Source organism: Nyctereutes procyonoides, unplaced genomic scaffold (genome assembly GCF_905146905.1).
Source record: "Nyctereutes procyonoides isolate TBG_1078 unplaced genomic scaffold, NYPRO_anot_genome, whole genome shotgun sequence".
Taxonomy (NCBI): Eukaryota; Metazoa; Chordata; class Mammalia; order Carnivora; family Canidae; genus Nyctereutes; species Nyctereutes procyonoides.
Window position 1 is genome coordinate 6,591,534 of NW_026575135.1, and position 16,415 is coordinate 6,607,948.

A 16,415-nucleotide genomic window follows, 5' to 3' on the forward strand; every position below is an offset into this window, starting at 1 on the left:
ATTTTGCAAATGAGGGAACGAAGCATAAATATGCTCAATAAAGTATCAAAACCAGGATGTTTCAATATGAAATCCAAAGGCTGTCTCACCCCGAGCCACATTCCTCTCTGCCTCTCACTTATCCATAACTCATCCATGAAGAAGAGAGAGTGGAGGCACCTGGCCACCTCAGTCGGTGAAGCGTGCAACGCTTGATCTCAGAGTCGTGAGTTCGAGCCCCACGTTGAATGTACAGCTTACTTTAAAAATAGGAAGAAAAAGAGAGTAATAGTGCCTCATGGAGGTTCAAATAAGAGAACAGGCAGAGACTGACAAGTGCTAAGTACTTGATAATTGGCGGTGATTACTGTACATTCGTAAATCTCAGAACTCACTGAACAAGCAGGCAGGACAATTTTCTCCCTTCCCTCCTCAGAAAGAGCATGCTTCTTCATGCCTTCGCTGCTTCAGAGAAGAGCAGGTACTCTGGCTCTCCCCCAGGCTTCAGAGATACTCACTCCTTCAGTAGATCCTGAGGGACTATGTCAAACTGGTTCCAGGAAGGTATGGACTCTGTACTTAGTTGCTCAAAAAAGTTTACTGGCGACGGAGGGGGCACAATCATCCCCAGAGGTCCCAGCTGTGTTTCTGTTTTCTGCTTTTCATAGAGAAAACTGTCTTTCTAGAAAAGCAAAAATGGTAATGAAGTACTCTCTTGAGTGCCACTCCTTCCGGTCAACATCCGGGCCTCCCAAACAAAACCCTGGCACACCAAGCTCCCTGTTTCCAGACCCGCTCCAGCAGCTCCCCATCCTCTGCACCATGAAGGCCACCGTATTTTTCCCTCTCTGGCTCCCCACCCGATTGTTGAATTCAGGTCACAAGGATTAATTGTTTCTGGTTTTCTCCCAAAAGGGTTATTAATTCATTCACTGAGCAAACTGAATAGATATTTATTGACCAACTATGTGCCAGGTACAGGACTGGCACTGGGGATTCAGCAATGAACAAAGTGGACCGAGACACTACGGTAGCAGATGTAGCAACCTTCTGGTTCTGTGACTTACCCAAGGCTATATTTACCCATAATTGGTGGCATGAGATGAGAACCCCCAGGCCATTGTAACCTCTAGTCCACTGAAGCTCTCCTTCTATCATACTGGGAATTTGTCTTTAGTTAGTCAAAAACTACCCCCGAATACCCAACACTTCCTCCTAACTTTTCTTCAAGATGCCTTTCACCTTCCTACAGGGAGGAGGTAGGGAAGAGAGTCTCTGAACAGAAAATGCTTTGATAATTATTCCTTAAATGGGGTTTTCTTTGGCAACTTTTATTTAATAAGAATGGGGGAAAGGGGAAGGCACCAGAAAGGAAAAACAAGACAAAACTCTACAGTCTAGTCTCATAAAGGTTTGGCCAATATATCCAACTTACCACTGTAGATTTCATTCTTCCCTTCCTCCAGTCCTGGCTGGGAACAACATGCTTCTTCTCAGCTGGACTTGAAAGAATAACCACAGCTTATTCCCAGACCTCTCAAACAGAAGCACCGAGGATATTTGAAGATTTCTATCCTCTATTCAGTACCCAAAGATGGCTGGTTGGAAGCCTAGAGGAACCAACTGCCCAGAAGCTTCGGAAAAAGAAGACCTAATCTCACGTCTACATTAGGTGCCCTACTATTCTCTCATACAATCCAGTTATTTGCCTTCAAAGCATTAATCCAAATTAGTAATTATATACTTAAGTCTGGTGACATTATAAGGCCTGAGAACCCCCAACCCCACCCCCTACCACCATCACAAGACTCTAGGAGGACAGGGAGCAAGTCTATTTGTTTCTTCACTAGATTCTTTACTGCTTGGCACAGAGGAGATGCTCAAGTATTTTTTGCTCTGTCATCTTCCACCTCCTTGCCTGGAACATGGATATGATGGCTGGAGCTCTAGCAGTCAACTTAGATCTTAAAAGACCCCATGAGATACCCCATGAGAAAATGAAAGTCATGGACTAAGGATGATGACCAGAGAGCCAGTTTCTGATGACCACATGGAGCTAATGCACTAGACCTGGCCAACCCACCTCTGGGCTTCTTTTTACATGAAAGGAAATATACCATTAGGGGTATTTTTTGTTTGTTTGTTTGTTTACATCATATACATACACACAAATGCATATATGCAGAAGCGCTGATAGGATCATTAAAAAATAAAATAAGAAATTCTTAAAACATGTCATATCTGGTCACTTAACAGAACCTGAAAGCCTCAGCATTTATTAGAGAAAAGCCAAACACTTTCTTCTAAAGATTATCAGTATTAGCAAGCCTTTGGGCCTTGGCCAAATCCTTCTGCTTTGTACACAAGTTCTACATGCTATTTCATTTTTTTTAATATTTTATTTATTTGTTCATGAAAGGCAGAGAGAGAGAAAGAGAGAGGCAGAGACACAGGCAGAGGGAGAAGCAGGCTCCATGCAGGGAGCTCAACGTGAGACTTGATCCCGGGACTCCAGGATCATGCCCTGGGCTGAAGGCAGCACTAAACCACTGAGTCACCTAGGGATCCCCAACATGCTATTTATTTTGTGCCACTGTGCCAGGCCTTGTAGCTGAGACCAAAGAGTCACATGCTTCACTGAAAATGTTTTCACTAGCTGGGGATGGCTAATAATAAAAACTGAGAAGGGCTGCCTGCATGGCTCAGTCAGTTAAGCATCTGCCTTCAGCTCAAGTCATGATCCCAGGTTCCAGGGATCAGCCCCGTGTCAGGCTCCCTGCTCAGTGGGGAGTCTGCCTCTCTCTCTTTCTCTCTCTCTTTCTCTCTCTCTCTCTCTCCCTCTGCCCCTCCCCCTTTGCTATCTCTCACTTTCTCAAATAAATAAAATCTTTAAAAAAAAAGAAAAAATAAGTAAAATAAAATAAAATAAGAAAAGAAAAACTGATAGTCAGGAAGTATCTGTTTCTTAGACCTCACAATACACAGGCCCAGTCGTGCATGCTATTTACTGCCACGTAGGACTGATGTAGAGAAGCCTCACCACAGGAAGTGGAAAGTGCATTAAATAGAACCACAGTGGAGCAAGAGGCAAGTACAAGAGACCATAACCTTCTCTAGTTGGCCTCCTGTCACTGGCAGTGAGGTGGCTAAAAAGGAGATGACAGATAGGAGGCCTGCAAAGGGCAGAATAGAAGGCTGGGAGGCTCCCAAGTTCTGGACACAATACTCACCTCATCTGCTTCTCTGGTTGTTCTGGGATCCAGATTACAACCATATTTCTAACATCTTGAGGGCTGGGAAGTTGTGTCTCATTCAAATTCAGCACTGAAAGCTAAGAGAAAGATGTAAAGCCTATGGATGGCTAAAAGGTGCCAGCTCCTGCTAGTATTCAGGGCAGGCCTAAAAACTGAATTATCATGCTAATGAAAAGGGTCAGGTAGTGCAGAAGACAACAAAAAGATATTTCTCTTCCCCATACTGTCTTCGTAACAATTCCTCGAGAAACCTGACAGCAGTACAGGTGTCTACAAGAGTGAACACTTTCAGTAAAGAGTCTTACCCCCCACCTCCCTGTGACATTAGGGTGGCACTGAGCAACTCCCCACCCCATACCTCTAAAGGAGTAACTTGGGGCTTACCTGAGGGAACACTACTCATTCCACCTACTCCATTCCAAACACTTAGATCCCTTGCAGGTAACACAATACAATTTGAGGACAGGGAGGGAATTGGTAGAGACAGAAGCAAGTTTTCTGCTTTTATAGCCTGTCTATGATTAGAGACATCTGCCTAAAAGGTAAGGTCACAACACTTTTCACGTTCAGCCATTTAGGATATTAGAACAGTGGTACTAAGGAAACCTTATAAACCATCTTGTCCATACCCCTGGTAGGATACAGGAAGGGGGGAAAAAACCTATTAAAAATAGGGTTGTGGAGTACCTCAGTGGCTCAGTCAAACAGCCAAATCTTGATTTCGGCTAAGGTCATGATTTCAGGGTCCTGGGATTGAGCCCTGTGTAGGGCTCCAAGCTCAGTGGGGAGTCGGCTTAACACTCTCTCCCCCTCTGCCTTTCCCCCTGCTCACATACTAGCTTTCTCTCTTTCTCTGTCTCTCAAATAAGTAAATTTTTAAAAATAGAGTTGTTGGTTGTCCTATGAAAAGGAACTGACTGGCTTGGGAGGCTAGGGGAGACTTCTAGTAAGTCTGTACGCCCTTTTTATGCTTTTTGAATTCTGAACCATGTGCATGTACTAACTATTCAAATCATTAACTTAAAACAAATTGAGTCTAGACCCCTGTTCTAAAGAAGTCAAAGAGGAGAGTGATCTGTTCATTCATCCATTCAAACCCTCCCACCCTCTCTCTATCCCTTACACTCTCCACCCCATGACAGTGAAAGGTGAAGTATCTCTTGAAAAAAATAAAAGGCATCCCATTAAAGATTGCAAAGAAGAGTAAATCTCTCTTCATTGTAGATATGTAGAAAGATTTTTCTTCCCAAACTCTAATTAAGCTCTGCCTCTAACTAGGTGCTTTAGCAAATCACTTCCTTATCTGGGCCTCAGTTTCCTCCACTGCAAGACATGTGAGATGGACGATGGTAATGTTCTTCGACTGCAATTGCAACTAATTCATAGGTCATGAAATCAAATTTTGTGAATTGCAGCCAAATTGCTTAAAAGTAATACAGAATAAAGGGGCTCCTGGGTGGTTCAATTGGTTAAGCATCCAACTCTTGATTTCAGCTCAGGTCATGATCTCTGGGTCACGGGATCAAGCCCCAAATCAGGCTCCACGCTGAACATGGAGCCTGCTTAAGATTCTCCCTCTCTCCTCCCCCGTCCCTCCCCTCACTTGCAATTCTGCTCTCTCTCCCTCTCAAAAAAAAAAGTAAAATAGGACAGAAAATAGCAGAGTAGATTGCTCATAATTAGGGTAAGGATTGTTTTATGCTCTTTTGTTGCAAAATGTATTTCTTACTGTAGGTCATAGTTTAAAAAGTTTGACAGTCGGGCAGCCCTGGTGTCTCAGTGGTTTAGCACCGCCTTCAGCCCAGGGCAGGATCCTAGAGACCCAGGATGAGTCCCATGTCAGGCTCCCTGCATGGAGCCTGCTTCTCCCTCTGCCTGTGTCTCTGCCTCTCTCTCTCTCTCTCTCTCTTTCTCTCTGTCTCCCATGAATAAATAAATAAAATCTTTTAAAAAATAAATAAAAAATAAAATAATAAAAAGTTTGACAGTTGTCAAAGTAGATGACCTGAAGGCCCATTTTAGGTGTGACATTCCAGCATTCTAATTTCCCCATATTATAAGATGATAGGGTAGCTGAACATGCTCTATGTAGGATACAGACAGGAAAGTCTTACCCATGCCAAACAGCCAAAAATCAATCCCACTGGTGTCTGGGATTTCTGGAAACTATATAATAAGTATAGGCATCTCTGCAGACCAGCACTTAAGGGCCTAATATTAGTTATCATTGCCATTATTTGGATTATAGTCACCCTTAATGTTAAATAGAGACAGATATTTTATTCCCACTAGTAAAGAGAAAATGCTGAGGAAGTACCTTTGTTAATCTGTGATTTACTTTAGGAGATCTATCAGTATCGCCGATTACATCTTTGTCAGGTAAATCCTTCTGAGGCCTAAAAAAATGAGTTTCCAAATATGATATAGGGACACAAAAGACTTACTGGGATGATAGTGCTATGAGGAAAAGCCTTCTGCTTATCCGCAGAAAACCTGAGGGTTAATACTTAACAAATTAATGTAGGGTCTCCTCATTTCCTTAAGTTGTATGTGTTTGTTCTGGAACACCTCCAAAACAGACATTGTGATGTAGGCCATTGCTTTTTTGTTGTTGTTATTTATTCATTTAAGAGACAGGGCCCAAGCAGGTGCAATGGCAGAGGGAGAGGGAGAAGTAGGCTCCCCACTTAGCATAGAGCCGGATGCGGGGCTCAATCTCAGGATGCAGGGCTCAACCCAGGACCCGAGATCATGACCTGAACTGAAGGCAGCCGCTTAAGGGACAGAACCACCCAGGCACCCCTGAATACCACGCATCTTTGAAAAGGTTAAATTTAGTTCAATGTTAGCAAGAGCAAAAGAGCAAGGTGGAAGCAATTACACTCAAGACAATGCTCCTCTAAAACAGGGTACTTCTGCTAAATCTTATCTTCCTTTAGAAGCAAGTTGTTAGCTTTTTAACACTTTATCTTATCAACACAGGAGGGTCTGATTGTCAGTTAAGTTTCTCTTTGTTTGAATATAAGAGCACTTTGGGAACAAAGAAAAGACACTTGTTTTCTTTAGTAGTATGGGGGCATTGCAACAAGGTACATTGACACTGTGAGAAAAAAAGGAAAACAAAACACAAAAGAAGTATGCCAAGAGGATGCTCCCATTACAAATTGCTGTATAACAAACTACCAAAATCGTAGTGACTTAAAACCACAACCATTTAATTACATCTCACAATTGTGTGGGTCAGGAATTTGGTTTGGGCTTAGGTAGATGATTCTTCCCATGTGATCAGTAGTAGTTACTTGGTGGTGTTCAGCTGAAGGGACAGGCTGGTCTAGTGAGTCCAAGATGGCTTTACTCTCAAATCTGGTTCTTTAGAGGAAAGGACTGGAAGGCTGGATCCAGGAGCATCAACTGGAGCATCTAACCATACACCCTCCAGTAGGGCAGGCTAAGGGTATTTGAACTTCCCCGTGGCAGCTCAGGGCTACCAGAGTATTTTAAGAAACAGAAGAAACTGCCTGTTCCTTAAGGCCTGGGACTAGAAACTGGCCCAGCGTCTCTTCTTTCCTATCTATTGCTCAAAGCAGTCATGAAGCCTGCCAGATTCAAGTGGAGGGGACAGACGCCATTTCTCAAGGAGAGGAGTGTCAAGGAATTTGCAGCAAGACATCTTAAATCTACCACAGAAAATGTTGCAGAAATGCATGTAAATATTTCTTTCTTTGCTAGCACATCAAGGGTGGCTGAACATGTGATCATTAATTCCTTTACTCCTACTCCCCAAGGTGAAAGTCTTCAAAGGACAGTGAAACTAACAGAATCAGGATGTGTATGATTCACTCTCTTAGGCCACTGCTTTTTACTCCAGCTCCCTTAGCTTCATCTCTGACCACTCTCCCATTCCTGCTCTGTTTCACATTCAGTGAGCTCTTCTCCTGATACCTGAAGACCTTCCTCTTGCCTCCAGGCCTTTGCATATGTTATTTCCATAGTCTAGAACTATCTTCGTGGCCACCTCCCACCTGCAACCCCCACTTCACCAGACTGCTGGAATTTCAGGTACAGACACAAGTGCCATCTGCACAAACTATAGTGCCCTGGGTGAGGAACCCTTCCCATGTGCTTCCATGCATCTGGGAGTGCCCCTCTCTGCCTCCCCAGCTAGGCTGCAAGCCCTTTAGGGGTAAAGACTGTATCTTAATTGCCACTGAATCCCCAGAACCCAGCCAATGGTCCCCACCAAACTACATTTGTGAATTCAATGAGTGACTACACGAGTGATGTCATGATCTTTGCCTTCGTAGGCCCTGACTGGGAGAAGCCACCTTCTTCCCAAGGTTCAAGTCCTAGAGAACCAGAACCTTTCTCATACTGTCTTTAGTCTAACGGAAACCACTAAGGGCTGCTTACATTAAACAGGAGAAAGGAACAAGGGGCCGCTAGGTGTGCTTTGGTTCCAAACCACAGGGGTTCCAAATGTTATAAGTCTCAGTTTTCTGCAGATCCCTGTCCCTTAGCTTCCCCTATCAATGAGCACTAACTAGGCACCTAGGCTTTGTAGGAGATTCAAAAGAAGATCACTGCTTTTGCCTTCAAGAGCTTACAAATAGGGATCCCTGGGTGGCGCAGCGGTTTGGCGCCTGCCTTTGGCTCAGGGCGCGATCCTGGAGACCCAGGATCGAATCCCACGTCGGGCTCCCGGTGCATGGAGCCTGCTTCTCCCTTTGCCTATGCCTATGCCTCTGCCTCTCTCTCTCTCTCTGTGACGATCATAAATAAAAATTTTTTTTAAAAAAAAAGAGCTTACAAATAGTTTCACGCCTAAAAATAAAAGATAAGAAAGACCGTGTGTGTAGACACAGTGTTCTGATAACCTGCAGAGGCTGATGAGATACCCCCTGCAGTGGACTGAGCTGTGCCCCCCAAATTCTTACTTTCAGTCCTAACCCTCAATACCTCACAATTTGAGCCCCTCAGTAGTTGGAGATGGGGTCTTTAAGGAGGTAATTAAGGTAAAATGAAGTCACACAGAGAGGTAGATAGGTCCTAATCCAATATGACTCATGCTATTATTAAGAAGAGGAAATTAGGGCAGCCCGGGTGGCTCAGCAGTTTAGCACCGCCTTCAGTCCAGGGCCTGATCCTGGAGACCCGGGATGGAGTCCCACATCGGGCTCCCTGCATGGGGCCTGCTTCTCCCTCTGCCTGTGTCTCTGCCCCTTTCTCTGTGTCTCTCATGAATAAATAAAATCTTTAAAAAAAAAAAAAGAAGAAGAGGAAGAGGAAATTAAGGGATTAAGAGTTCACTTATCATGACGAGCACTAACATAGAGAATGGTTGAATCACTATGTCCTACACCTGAAATTAATATAACACTGTGTTAATTATACTGGAATTAAAATTTAAAACTTAATTAAAGTTTCACGCCTGTGGGATCCCTGGGTGGCGCAGCGGTATAGCGCCTGCCTTTGGCCCAGGGCGCGATCCTGGAGACCCGGGATCGAGTCCCACGTCGGGCTCCCGGTGCATGGAGCCTGCTTCTCCCTCTGCCTGTGTCTCTGCCTCTCTCTCTCTCATTCTCTCTCTATCATAAAAAAAAAAAAAGTTTCACGCCTGTATGGCTCAGTCAGTTAAGCGTGGGCCTTCGGCTCAGGTCCTGGGCCCAATGTCCACTGGGCTCCCTGCTCGGTGGGGAGTCTGCTTCTCCCTCTGCGCCTCCCAAGGCCTGTGCTTTTCCTCTGGCACATGCACTCTGTCTCTCAAATAAATGGCACGGCTCTCTGGCACAGCTCTCTCTCTCTCTCTCAAATAAATAAAATGAAAGAAAAGAAAAGAGAAAAAAGGGAGAGGAAAAAAAAGGAAGGAAGGAAATTAGGACAAAGACACACAGAAGGAAAACCATGTTAAGACATAGGGAGAAAATGGTCACCTACAAGGCAAGGAGAAACGGTTCACCAGAAAACAACTATCAACACCTTAATCTTGGACTTCTAGCCGTTAGACTGTGAAAAACTAAATTTCTGTTGTTTAAGCCACACAGTCTAGGGTACTTTGTTAGGATGACCCTAGCAAAGTAACACACCGCTATTTTAACTCCTACAACACAAATAATGCTTTACCACTACCTAATTCCATTTCTCTAACTGAACTGGTCAAAGTCTGCTACATGGGTGAAAGAAGTCAAGCCAGAATTTTGAGATAGGAGGCTCATAAAAGAGGATTCCATGATAATTTACCTGCCTTGAAATTTGGAGGGAACCTTTGAACCAGGAGACAATAAAGAGGGAGGTTTGGTAAAGGTAAATCCTGATAAATGATGATGAGCAAGTCTCTTGGCCCGTATGCAGGAATCTGACACGTTTACAATGGTGAGCATCGGGAGTTTGTCTGAGAAAATAGACCAGAAGAAAACATGTGGTATGTCAAAAAGGACCCAAACAGAAATAATTCAAGGACATTGTAAGGAAGAAGCAGGGCTGACTAATTCACCTTCATCATCGATAGTTGTTTTGCGGGGGGTGCCCAGGATTCGAGGGTGGCCCCTCTCAATCCGGCGGATCGTTGCCCAGCACTGTGGATGCTGACAAATAGCCAACTTGCAGGTGGTTTCATCCCACTGACTCTCATCTGGCAAATGCATAGCTACAAACGGTTTAGGACAAAAGCCAATCTTGCAGCTTTCTAGCCCTCTAAAGAAACAACCACCACACAATTAAGAGCATATAATACATTAGCCATGCAGTCCAGATCTTAATTTGGTCTCAAAGCATAAAATATTTCTATTGAACCTATACACATAAATGATGATCACAGGATAATTAAGAATTGGGTAACAAGCTGGGGTGCCTGGGTGGCTCAGTTGGTTCAGTCGGTTACGTGCCTGTCAGTTAAGCTCAGGTCATGATCCCAGGGTCCTCAGATGGAGCTCCACATCGGGCTCCCTGCTCGCAGGGTGATCGCTTCTCCCTCTCCTCCCTGCTCATGCTCTCTCTCACTACCTCTCTCTCAAATAAATAAAATCTTTAAAGAAAAAAAAATTGGGTAACAAGCTACTCAGCCATTAAAAAGAAAGAACTCTTACCATTTGCAACAACATGAATGGAGCTAGAGGGTATAATGCTAAGTGAAATAAGTCAGACAGAGAGAAGACAAATATCATATGATCTCACTCATGTGGAATTTAAGATATAAAATGAGAGAGAGAGAAAAGACACAAGCCAGAAAACAGACTCTTAACTATACAGAACAAACTGGTCACCACAGGGGAGGTGAGGGGGTGGTAAGCGTGTAATAGGTGATAGGGACTAAGAATATATTTATTGGGATGATTGCTGAGAAATATATAGAATTGTTGCATCACTATATTATAACACAATATTTGACTACATTATAAGCAAAATTTTTAAAAGACTGGGTAACAAGGAAGTATGAAAACATCTCAGCATGAAGTAGAGTGGCAAGAGTTTTTGGAACAGATTGACTTCATAAAGTCTCCCACTTGGCCAGTTAGCTGAGTAACCTGGGACTTAAGCAATCTGAGCTACAGGTTCCTCATCTGCAAAATGAGGATAAGCCTGTTTCACGGGGTCATTACAAAAATTAGTTAATGGATATTACAGGGTCTGGCACATAATTCAAAATAAGTATTGGCATCCTTTCCTTTTCCCCTTAATTAGCCATTGGGGAGAAGACACCACCCATCTCCAAAAAGTCCTATCAAATCAGAATATAATCACAGAAGTGCCTGAGATGGCTTTAGATGGGCTCATAACCTTTGGAAAACATGCTTCATTTTTCAATATGTTCCCATTCTCATACAGGCAGCTAAAATACCCAGCAGAGGGCAGCCCTGGTGGCTCAGCGGTTTAGTGCCGCCTACAGCCCAGGACCTGATCCTGGAGACCTGGGATCGAATCCCATGTCAGGCTCCCTGCATGGAGCCTGCTTCTCCCTCTGCCTGTGTCTCTGCCTCTCTCTCTCTCTCCTCTCTGTATATTCTCATGAATAAATAAATAAAATCTTAAAAAAAAAATACCCAGCAGAAACCAATGGGTTTGCTCAAGCACCAAATCAGTAGACTTACAGACATATCAGAGGCCTCTGGCTTTTCATTTACTGGCTGTATGGTCGTAGGCAAGGGACTTCAACTCTCTCAACTTGTTTCCTCATATAAAGAGGGGAAGAGAAATCCCTAAATAGGATTATAGAAGCATTAAGAGAAATAATGTATTTTTATGTATGATATATAATATGGGATCAACAAACAGTATCATCTTTCTCTCTCTAGAAATATTTTAGGCAATCACTACCACCTGATCCCTAATAACTTTTTTGTTCCTAATAACTTTTTACGGACAGTATCCATTTCTTCTTCCTTTTATCCAACACATTTACTGACTACCATGTATGTGATGGGAACTGTAACAGGCATAGAGAACAGTAATGAACAAAATAAGTCCTTGTTCTCAAGAGCTTATAAATTAGACCAAAGATAGCGCAGCATTGGCATGGCATCACAGCTGCCCTATGACTTGTTTTGTTTGGCCTGCACTTTGAATCTTCTTTTTTTTTTTTTTTAAGTAGAGATAGTCCACGGTGTTCAGATTTCTGGTTCCTCTTAAAGATCAAAATATATGACATCACGACTCACAGTTCCAACTATACAGCAATTGGAGCTGAGAGCCTCCTGGTATCTTTAAACCAGGCCTGTTACATCCAAATGGAGAGTTTCCCCACCAAACCCTATAATCTCTAACTAATCCAGTTCCAGTTGCCCTTTATCATCACGTTTGCTGGTGTTTTTCTCCTAATAGGGAAGTATTTCTCTGTACTCATGTCTCTGTCAAAAGTTGGAAAACTGGGGGATCCCTGGGTGGCGCAGCAATTTAGCGCCTGCCTTTGGCCCAGGGCGCGATCCTGGATACCCGGGATCGAATCCCACATCGGGCTCCCGGTGCATGGAGCCTGCTTCTCCCTCTGCCTATGTCTCTGCCTCTCTCTCTCTCTCTGTGTGTGTGTGTGTGTGACTATCATAAATAAATAAAAAAAAATTAAAAAAAAAAAGTTGGAAAACTGGGATGCCCACCCAGTTGGCTCAGGCGGTAGAGCATGTGACTCTTGATCATGACTCTGTGGTCATGAGCTCCAGCCTGACGTTCGGTAGAAATTACTCAAAATAGGGATGCCTGAGGGGGCTCAGTGGTTGAGCATCAGCCTTTGGCTCAGATGGTGATCCCTCCGGGCCTGGGATGGAGTCCCACAGCACCAGCCTCTTGCAGGGAGCCTGTTTCTCCCTTTATGTCTCTGCCTCTCATGAATAAACAAGTAAAATCTTGAAAGAAAAGAAAAGAAAAGAAAAGAAAAGAAAAGAAAAGAAAAGAAAAGAAAAGAAAAGAAAAGAAAAGAAAAGAAAATTACTCAAAATAAGTAAATTAAAGACAGCCCAGGTGGCTCAGCGGTTTAGCCTGCCTTGGGCCCAGGGCATGATCCTGGAGACCCTGGATCGAGTCCGGCATCGTGCTCCCTGCACGGAGCCTGCTTCTCCCTCGGCATGTGTCTCTGCCTCTCTCTGTTTCTCATGAATAAATTTAAAAATATATTTTTTAAAAAAAGGAAAATTAAGGGTGATAGAAGACAGCACATTTTAAGGGGGGAAAAAAAGGCATTCGAGCTCAGGGAGAATGAGAATAATTTCTATGCAATGATGCAACCTAAAAGCCACTGCAGAACCACGCTAATGATGCCTGCGACTGGGAAAGACGTATTATGCACAAGTCAACGAAGTAAAAGACAACACAGAACGCTCAGAGGGTTTGGCTCTGAGGGAACGCAAGGCCGCGCTCTCCTCCCGGGCGGCCCGAACCCAGGCCCGAGGGCGAGCCCCGCCCGCGTCTACGTCCCCAGCCTTAGCGCTGCGCCCGCAAAGGAGTTTGCGTGCAACACTTCCAGGCGACGATTCTCCGTACTGCGCTTATGGCAAAGCTGGGAGGGGTGAAGAGCTCCAAGACCGACAGCAGGTCCCGCAGAACTGGAAAAAAAAAAAAAAAATTTTTTTTTTTTTTTTTTTTTTTTAAGAAGATACCCGCTTCGCTCCGGTACCGCAGAGCGGGAGAGCGGGCCTCGGGCGGCCGGGGAGCCCAATCCGGCCGCAAAGCCCGACGCCCGCGCCGACGCCGAGAAGCGGCGAGGCCCCGCCCCGCGTCGGAAGGAGCCCCGCCCACGCCTCCGTCGCCCACGCCCGCCGTTGCCAGGCAACGGCGCAGAGCACTGTGGGGAAGGGACGGAAGCTCCGGTGAGCCATACTTGAGCTGAAGGAGGAGTCTCTAGACGTGGCGGCGGCCAGCAGCAGGGGCACGAGCCTGGGAAGGGGCCGCTGGGTCCCCGGGGGGAGGCCGGACGAGAACCGGGAAGGCCAACGCCGTAGCGGCGTGCAGAGTTCGGACGCTCGGGCGACTCGAGGCGGGGGCGGGGCCCGGTGCTGAGGGAGGCAATGGCGCGCGGGGCACTGTGGGACGCAGCGTGGGCCCCGGGGGGCGGGACGGAAGCCTCCTTGGGTCAGCGCGCGGCGACGCGGGAAGTCCGGACTCGAGGCGGAGGCGCGGGCCGCGGCGCCGGCGGCCATGGCGGAGAGGCCCGAGGACCTAAACCTGCCCAATGCTGTCATCACCAGGATCATCAAGGAAGCGGTGGGCAGCTCCGGCTGGCGGGTGGGCGCGGGGCGGACGAGCCGGCAGCGGGGGAGCGGGTCCCGGGTCCCGGGCCGCAGCGTTACTCACCCGCGCTCTTCTCGCAGCTCCCGGACGGTGTCAACATCTCCAAGGAGGCCCGCAGCGCCATCTCCCGCGCCGCTAGCGTCTTCGTGCTGTACGCCACTTCCTGGTGAGCCGGGCCGAGCCAGCGAGAGCTCCTCTGGGGTTGGGGCTGGGGCTGGGGCTGGGGCGGGAGGGAGCCGCACAGACCCCCCCCCCCCACCCCGCCCGGTCCCCACTCCGCACCCTGGAGTCGCGAACCGCCAACAGGGGGGCCCTCCCGCGGTGCGGCGGAGCTCGCGCCCTCGTCCAGGGCTCGCAAGGTCTGAAGCGAAATAAAACAAAGTCCCTTTGCTTTGACCCTTTTGTGCAGGGAAGGGGAGGGACGTATCCGTGCATCCCTGACCTCGGCTTTGCCCTGCCCCCTTTTCACGCCCGAATCTCCCTTTTGTTTCAGTGCCAACAACTTCGCGATGAAGGGAAAACGCAAGACGTTGAACGCCAGTGACGTGCTCTCAGCCATGGAGGAGATGGAGTTCCAGCGGTTCGTCACCCCCCTGAAAGAAGCTCTGGAAGGTAACGTCCCTCTGCTTTGTTCGGCCGAGGAGATGTCCGTCCCGTGTGACCGGCTCACCTGGCCGCCCTGAGCCTTCGCAGCTGGGGTCTGCGTAGGAACAGGAACCGAGTATCTGGTTGCGACTCGGAATCCGTTCGATCGGCGCCGAATCTGATCTGATTTGTGTGATGCCGAGCAGATTTATTGTTCCTTCCCGGCCCCAGCTTCTCCGGTTGTGCAGCGGAGTTGGCTGCTTGCGGTGGGTTTGGTCCAGCCCTGCCTGCTAACCGCCTTCCTCCTCACAGCGTACAGGAGAGAGCAGAAGGGCAAGAAGGAAGCTTCCGAGCAGAAGAAGAAGGACAAAGACAAAAAAACCGATGCAGAGGAGCAAGACAAGGGCAGGGATGAGGACAACGATGAAGACGAGGAAAGGCTGGAAGAAGAAGAACAGAACGAAGAGGAGGAAGTAGACAACTAGTGGGACGGGAAGACGTTGGCACCTTGGCAGGCACCGCCCAGAAACGTGGTGCGGTCCTGAGAGGCTCTTTCCCTGCTTGGGAGAGTGGGGCCTCGCCAGAAGAGCCTGAGAAGATCAAAATAAAAACTGACTAAAATGACCAAAACCAGCGCTTCCGTCAGAGCATCTGAATAGCAGAGTCCCATTTTGCTAAGTCAGTTCTGAAGGTAAAGACTTTTTGACGAGAGCGATCCTGAGCGGCTAAATTTGATTAGTCGATTTGATCTCTTATTACTTGTATATGTGGTCTGGCAGTTTTTTGGTCCCCATCCATCACCACCACCACCCCAAACAAACAAACAAAAAAGTAATAATGATTTCCGTGCTGCCTGCTGTGTTCCAGGTCACAGAGGCAGTCAAAGCTCAGGAAAAATTGGGGCTTTTGAGCATGGTCGGCCTGTTTTGATTGTATAGGATTTGGCAGAACTAGCTTATTACAAGTGGTTGGGATGGTTTAGCTTTAGGAAACTACTAAAAGGTTATGGGGGGGGGGGAATGAAATCTGTTGTCTCTTCACTTGGCGTTAACATTGATTGAATTTTTATTTCTCCAGACCTACTTGGCGTGGAGCTCCTCTATGTTGCCTGGTAGGCATTTGACCTGCTGGCGTGGCTGTCCTCTGGGTGCATATGCTTCTAAATCATTAGTGTAGAGTGGAACTCGTCAAGCACGTGTGCCAATATCTTACCCCCCCCCCCAGAAAAAAAAAAAAAAAACCAGACGGTTTAGTCTCAGATGCACCTCATTGCCTGCCACTCTATGGCTTTAGGATTTATGGTCACCTCCTGGAAGGTATAAAACCCCAGGCTTTTTCTTTCATAGTCCATTTCCCAGGCTTGTGACTTTTGTTTTTCATTCTTTAATTCATGACAAATTCCAAACTTTATTTCTTTTAGGCACAACTTTCTCCCTCTTGCGTCTCCCTTCTCTGTCTCCCTTCTGCCTCCCCTCTGTTCCCTGTTCCCACTTTCTCTCTTCCTCCTTTTCTCACATCTGCCAACCCAGGATCTTTGATAACCTGCTTAATGTCCCAAAGTGCAGAAATCTGATGGTGCTCAGGAATCTAATCCCCACTGCAAAAAATCCATCCCCTTTAACTGCTTCTAAAGTAATTCTGTTGACCTTTCTCAGAGTTGTTTTTCTGGGTTTTTTTTTTTCTCTTGATATTTGGTGCTCCAAGCACTTTTTTGTTTGTCTCTAAGTTGAGCGCTTGGAGGTTGACAGATAGTCAAATGTATGTAGTTTGACACTGTTAATTTGTTTAATGAATATAGTCAAGAGTTTGTTGACAAATAAATGAAGAATGTTGAGGAAAATTATAATGCTTTGTACAAATAAAGAACATTCTTGTTAAAAGTGA

The 16,415-nt window shown here is 46.2% G+C and overlaps 2 protein-coding genes across 7 annotated transcripts in view; one reads left to right on the plus strand and one right to left on the minus strand.

The window, feature by feature from the left end:
- The window catches only part of CUNH9orf43 (chromosome unknown C9orf43 homolog), a 38,796-nt gene extending 25,149 nt beyond the window's left edge, over positions 1 to 13,647 (minus strand). For 3 of the 6 annotated variants that reach the window (XM_055301696.1, XM_055301695.1, XM_055301692.1), the window contains exons 1-8: positions 13,537 to 13,647; positions 11,318 to 13,261; positions 9,724 to 9,923; positions 9,471 to 9,621; positions 5,551 to 5,629; positions 3,210 to 3,310; positions 1,415 to 1,481; positions 498 to 661 (exon numbers count right to left, since the gene is read on the minus strand). In XM_055301696.1, the coding sequence (XP_055157671.1) occupies positions 498 to 661; positions 1,415 to 1,481; positions 3,210 to 3,310; positions 5,551 to 5,629; positions 9,471 to 9,621; positions 9,724 to 9,923; positions 11,318 to 11,346 (791 nt within the window). In that variant the 5' untranslated portion in view covers positions 11,347 to 13,261; positions 13,537 to 13,647. Of the gene's footprint in view, positions 1 to 497; positions 662 to 1,414; positions 1,482 to 3,209; positions 3,311 to 5,550; positions 5,630 to 9,470; positions 9,622 to 9,723; positions 13,262 to 13,315; positions 13,375 to 13,536 lie in introns of those variants that run through there. The other 3 variants (XM_055301693.1, XM_055301694.1, XM_055301697.1) reach the window with 3 other exon arrangements.
- Positions 13,648 to 13,727: 80 nt separating this feature from the next.
- POLE3 (DNA polymerase epsilon 3, accessory subunit) lies at positions 13,728 to 16,415 on the plus strand. Its single transcript, XM_055301711.1, has 4 exons — positions 13,728 to 13,919; positions 14,027 to 14,112; positions 14,440 to 14,558; positions 14,844 to 16,415. The coding sequence occupies exons 1-4, from the start codon at positions 13,854 to 13,856 to the stop codon at positions 15,014 to 15,016; spliced, it is 444 nt and encodes a 147-aa protein (XP_055157686.1). The 5' UTR covers positions 13,728 to 13,853; the 3' UTR covers positions 15,017 to 16,415.

Bases quoted from the DNA above. Each gene is read 5' to 3' on its own strand.
- POLE3 (XM_055301711.1), top strand. From the start codon at position 13,854: ATGGCGGAGAGGCCCGAGGACCTAAACCTGCCCAATGCTGTCATCACC. The intron at 13,920-14,026 runs GTGGGCAGCTCC...CTCTTCTCGCAG, and splicing joins CCAGGATCATCAAGGAAGCG to CTCCCGGACGGTGTCAACAT. The intron at 14,559-14,843 runs GTAACGTCCCTC...TCCTCCTCACAG, and splicing joins CCTGAAAGAAGCTCTGGAAG to CGTACAGGAGAGAGCAGAAG.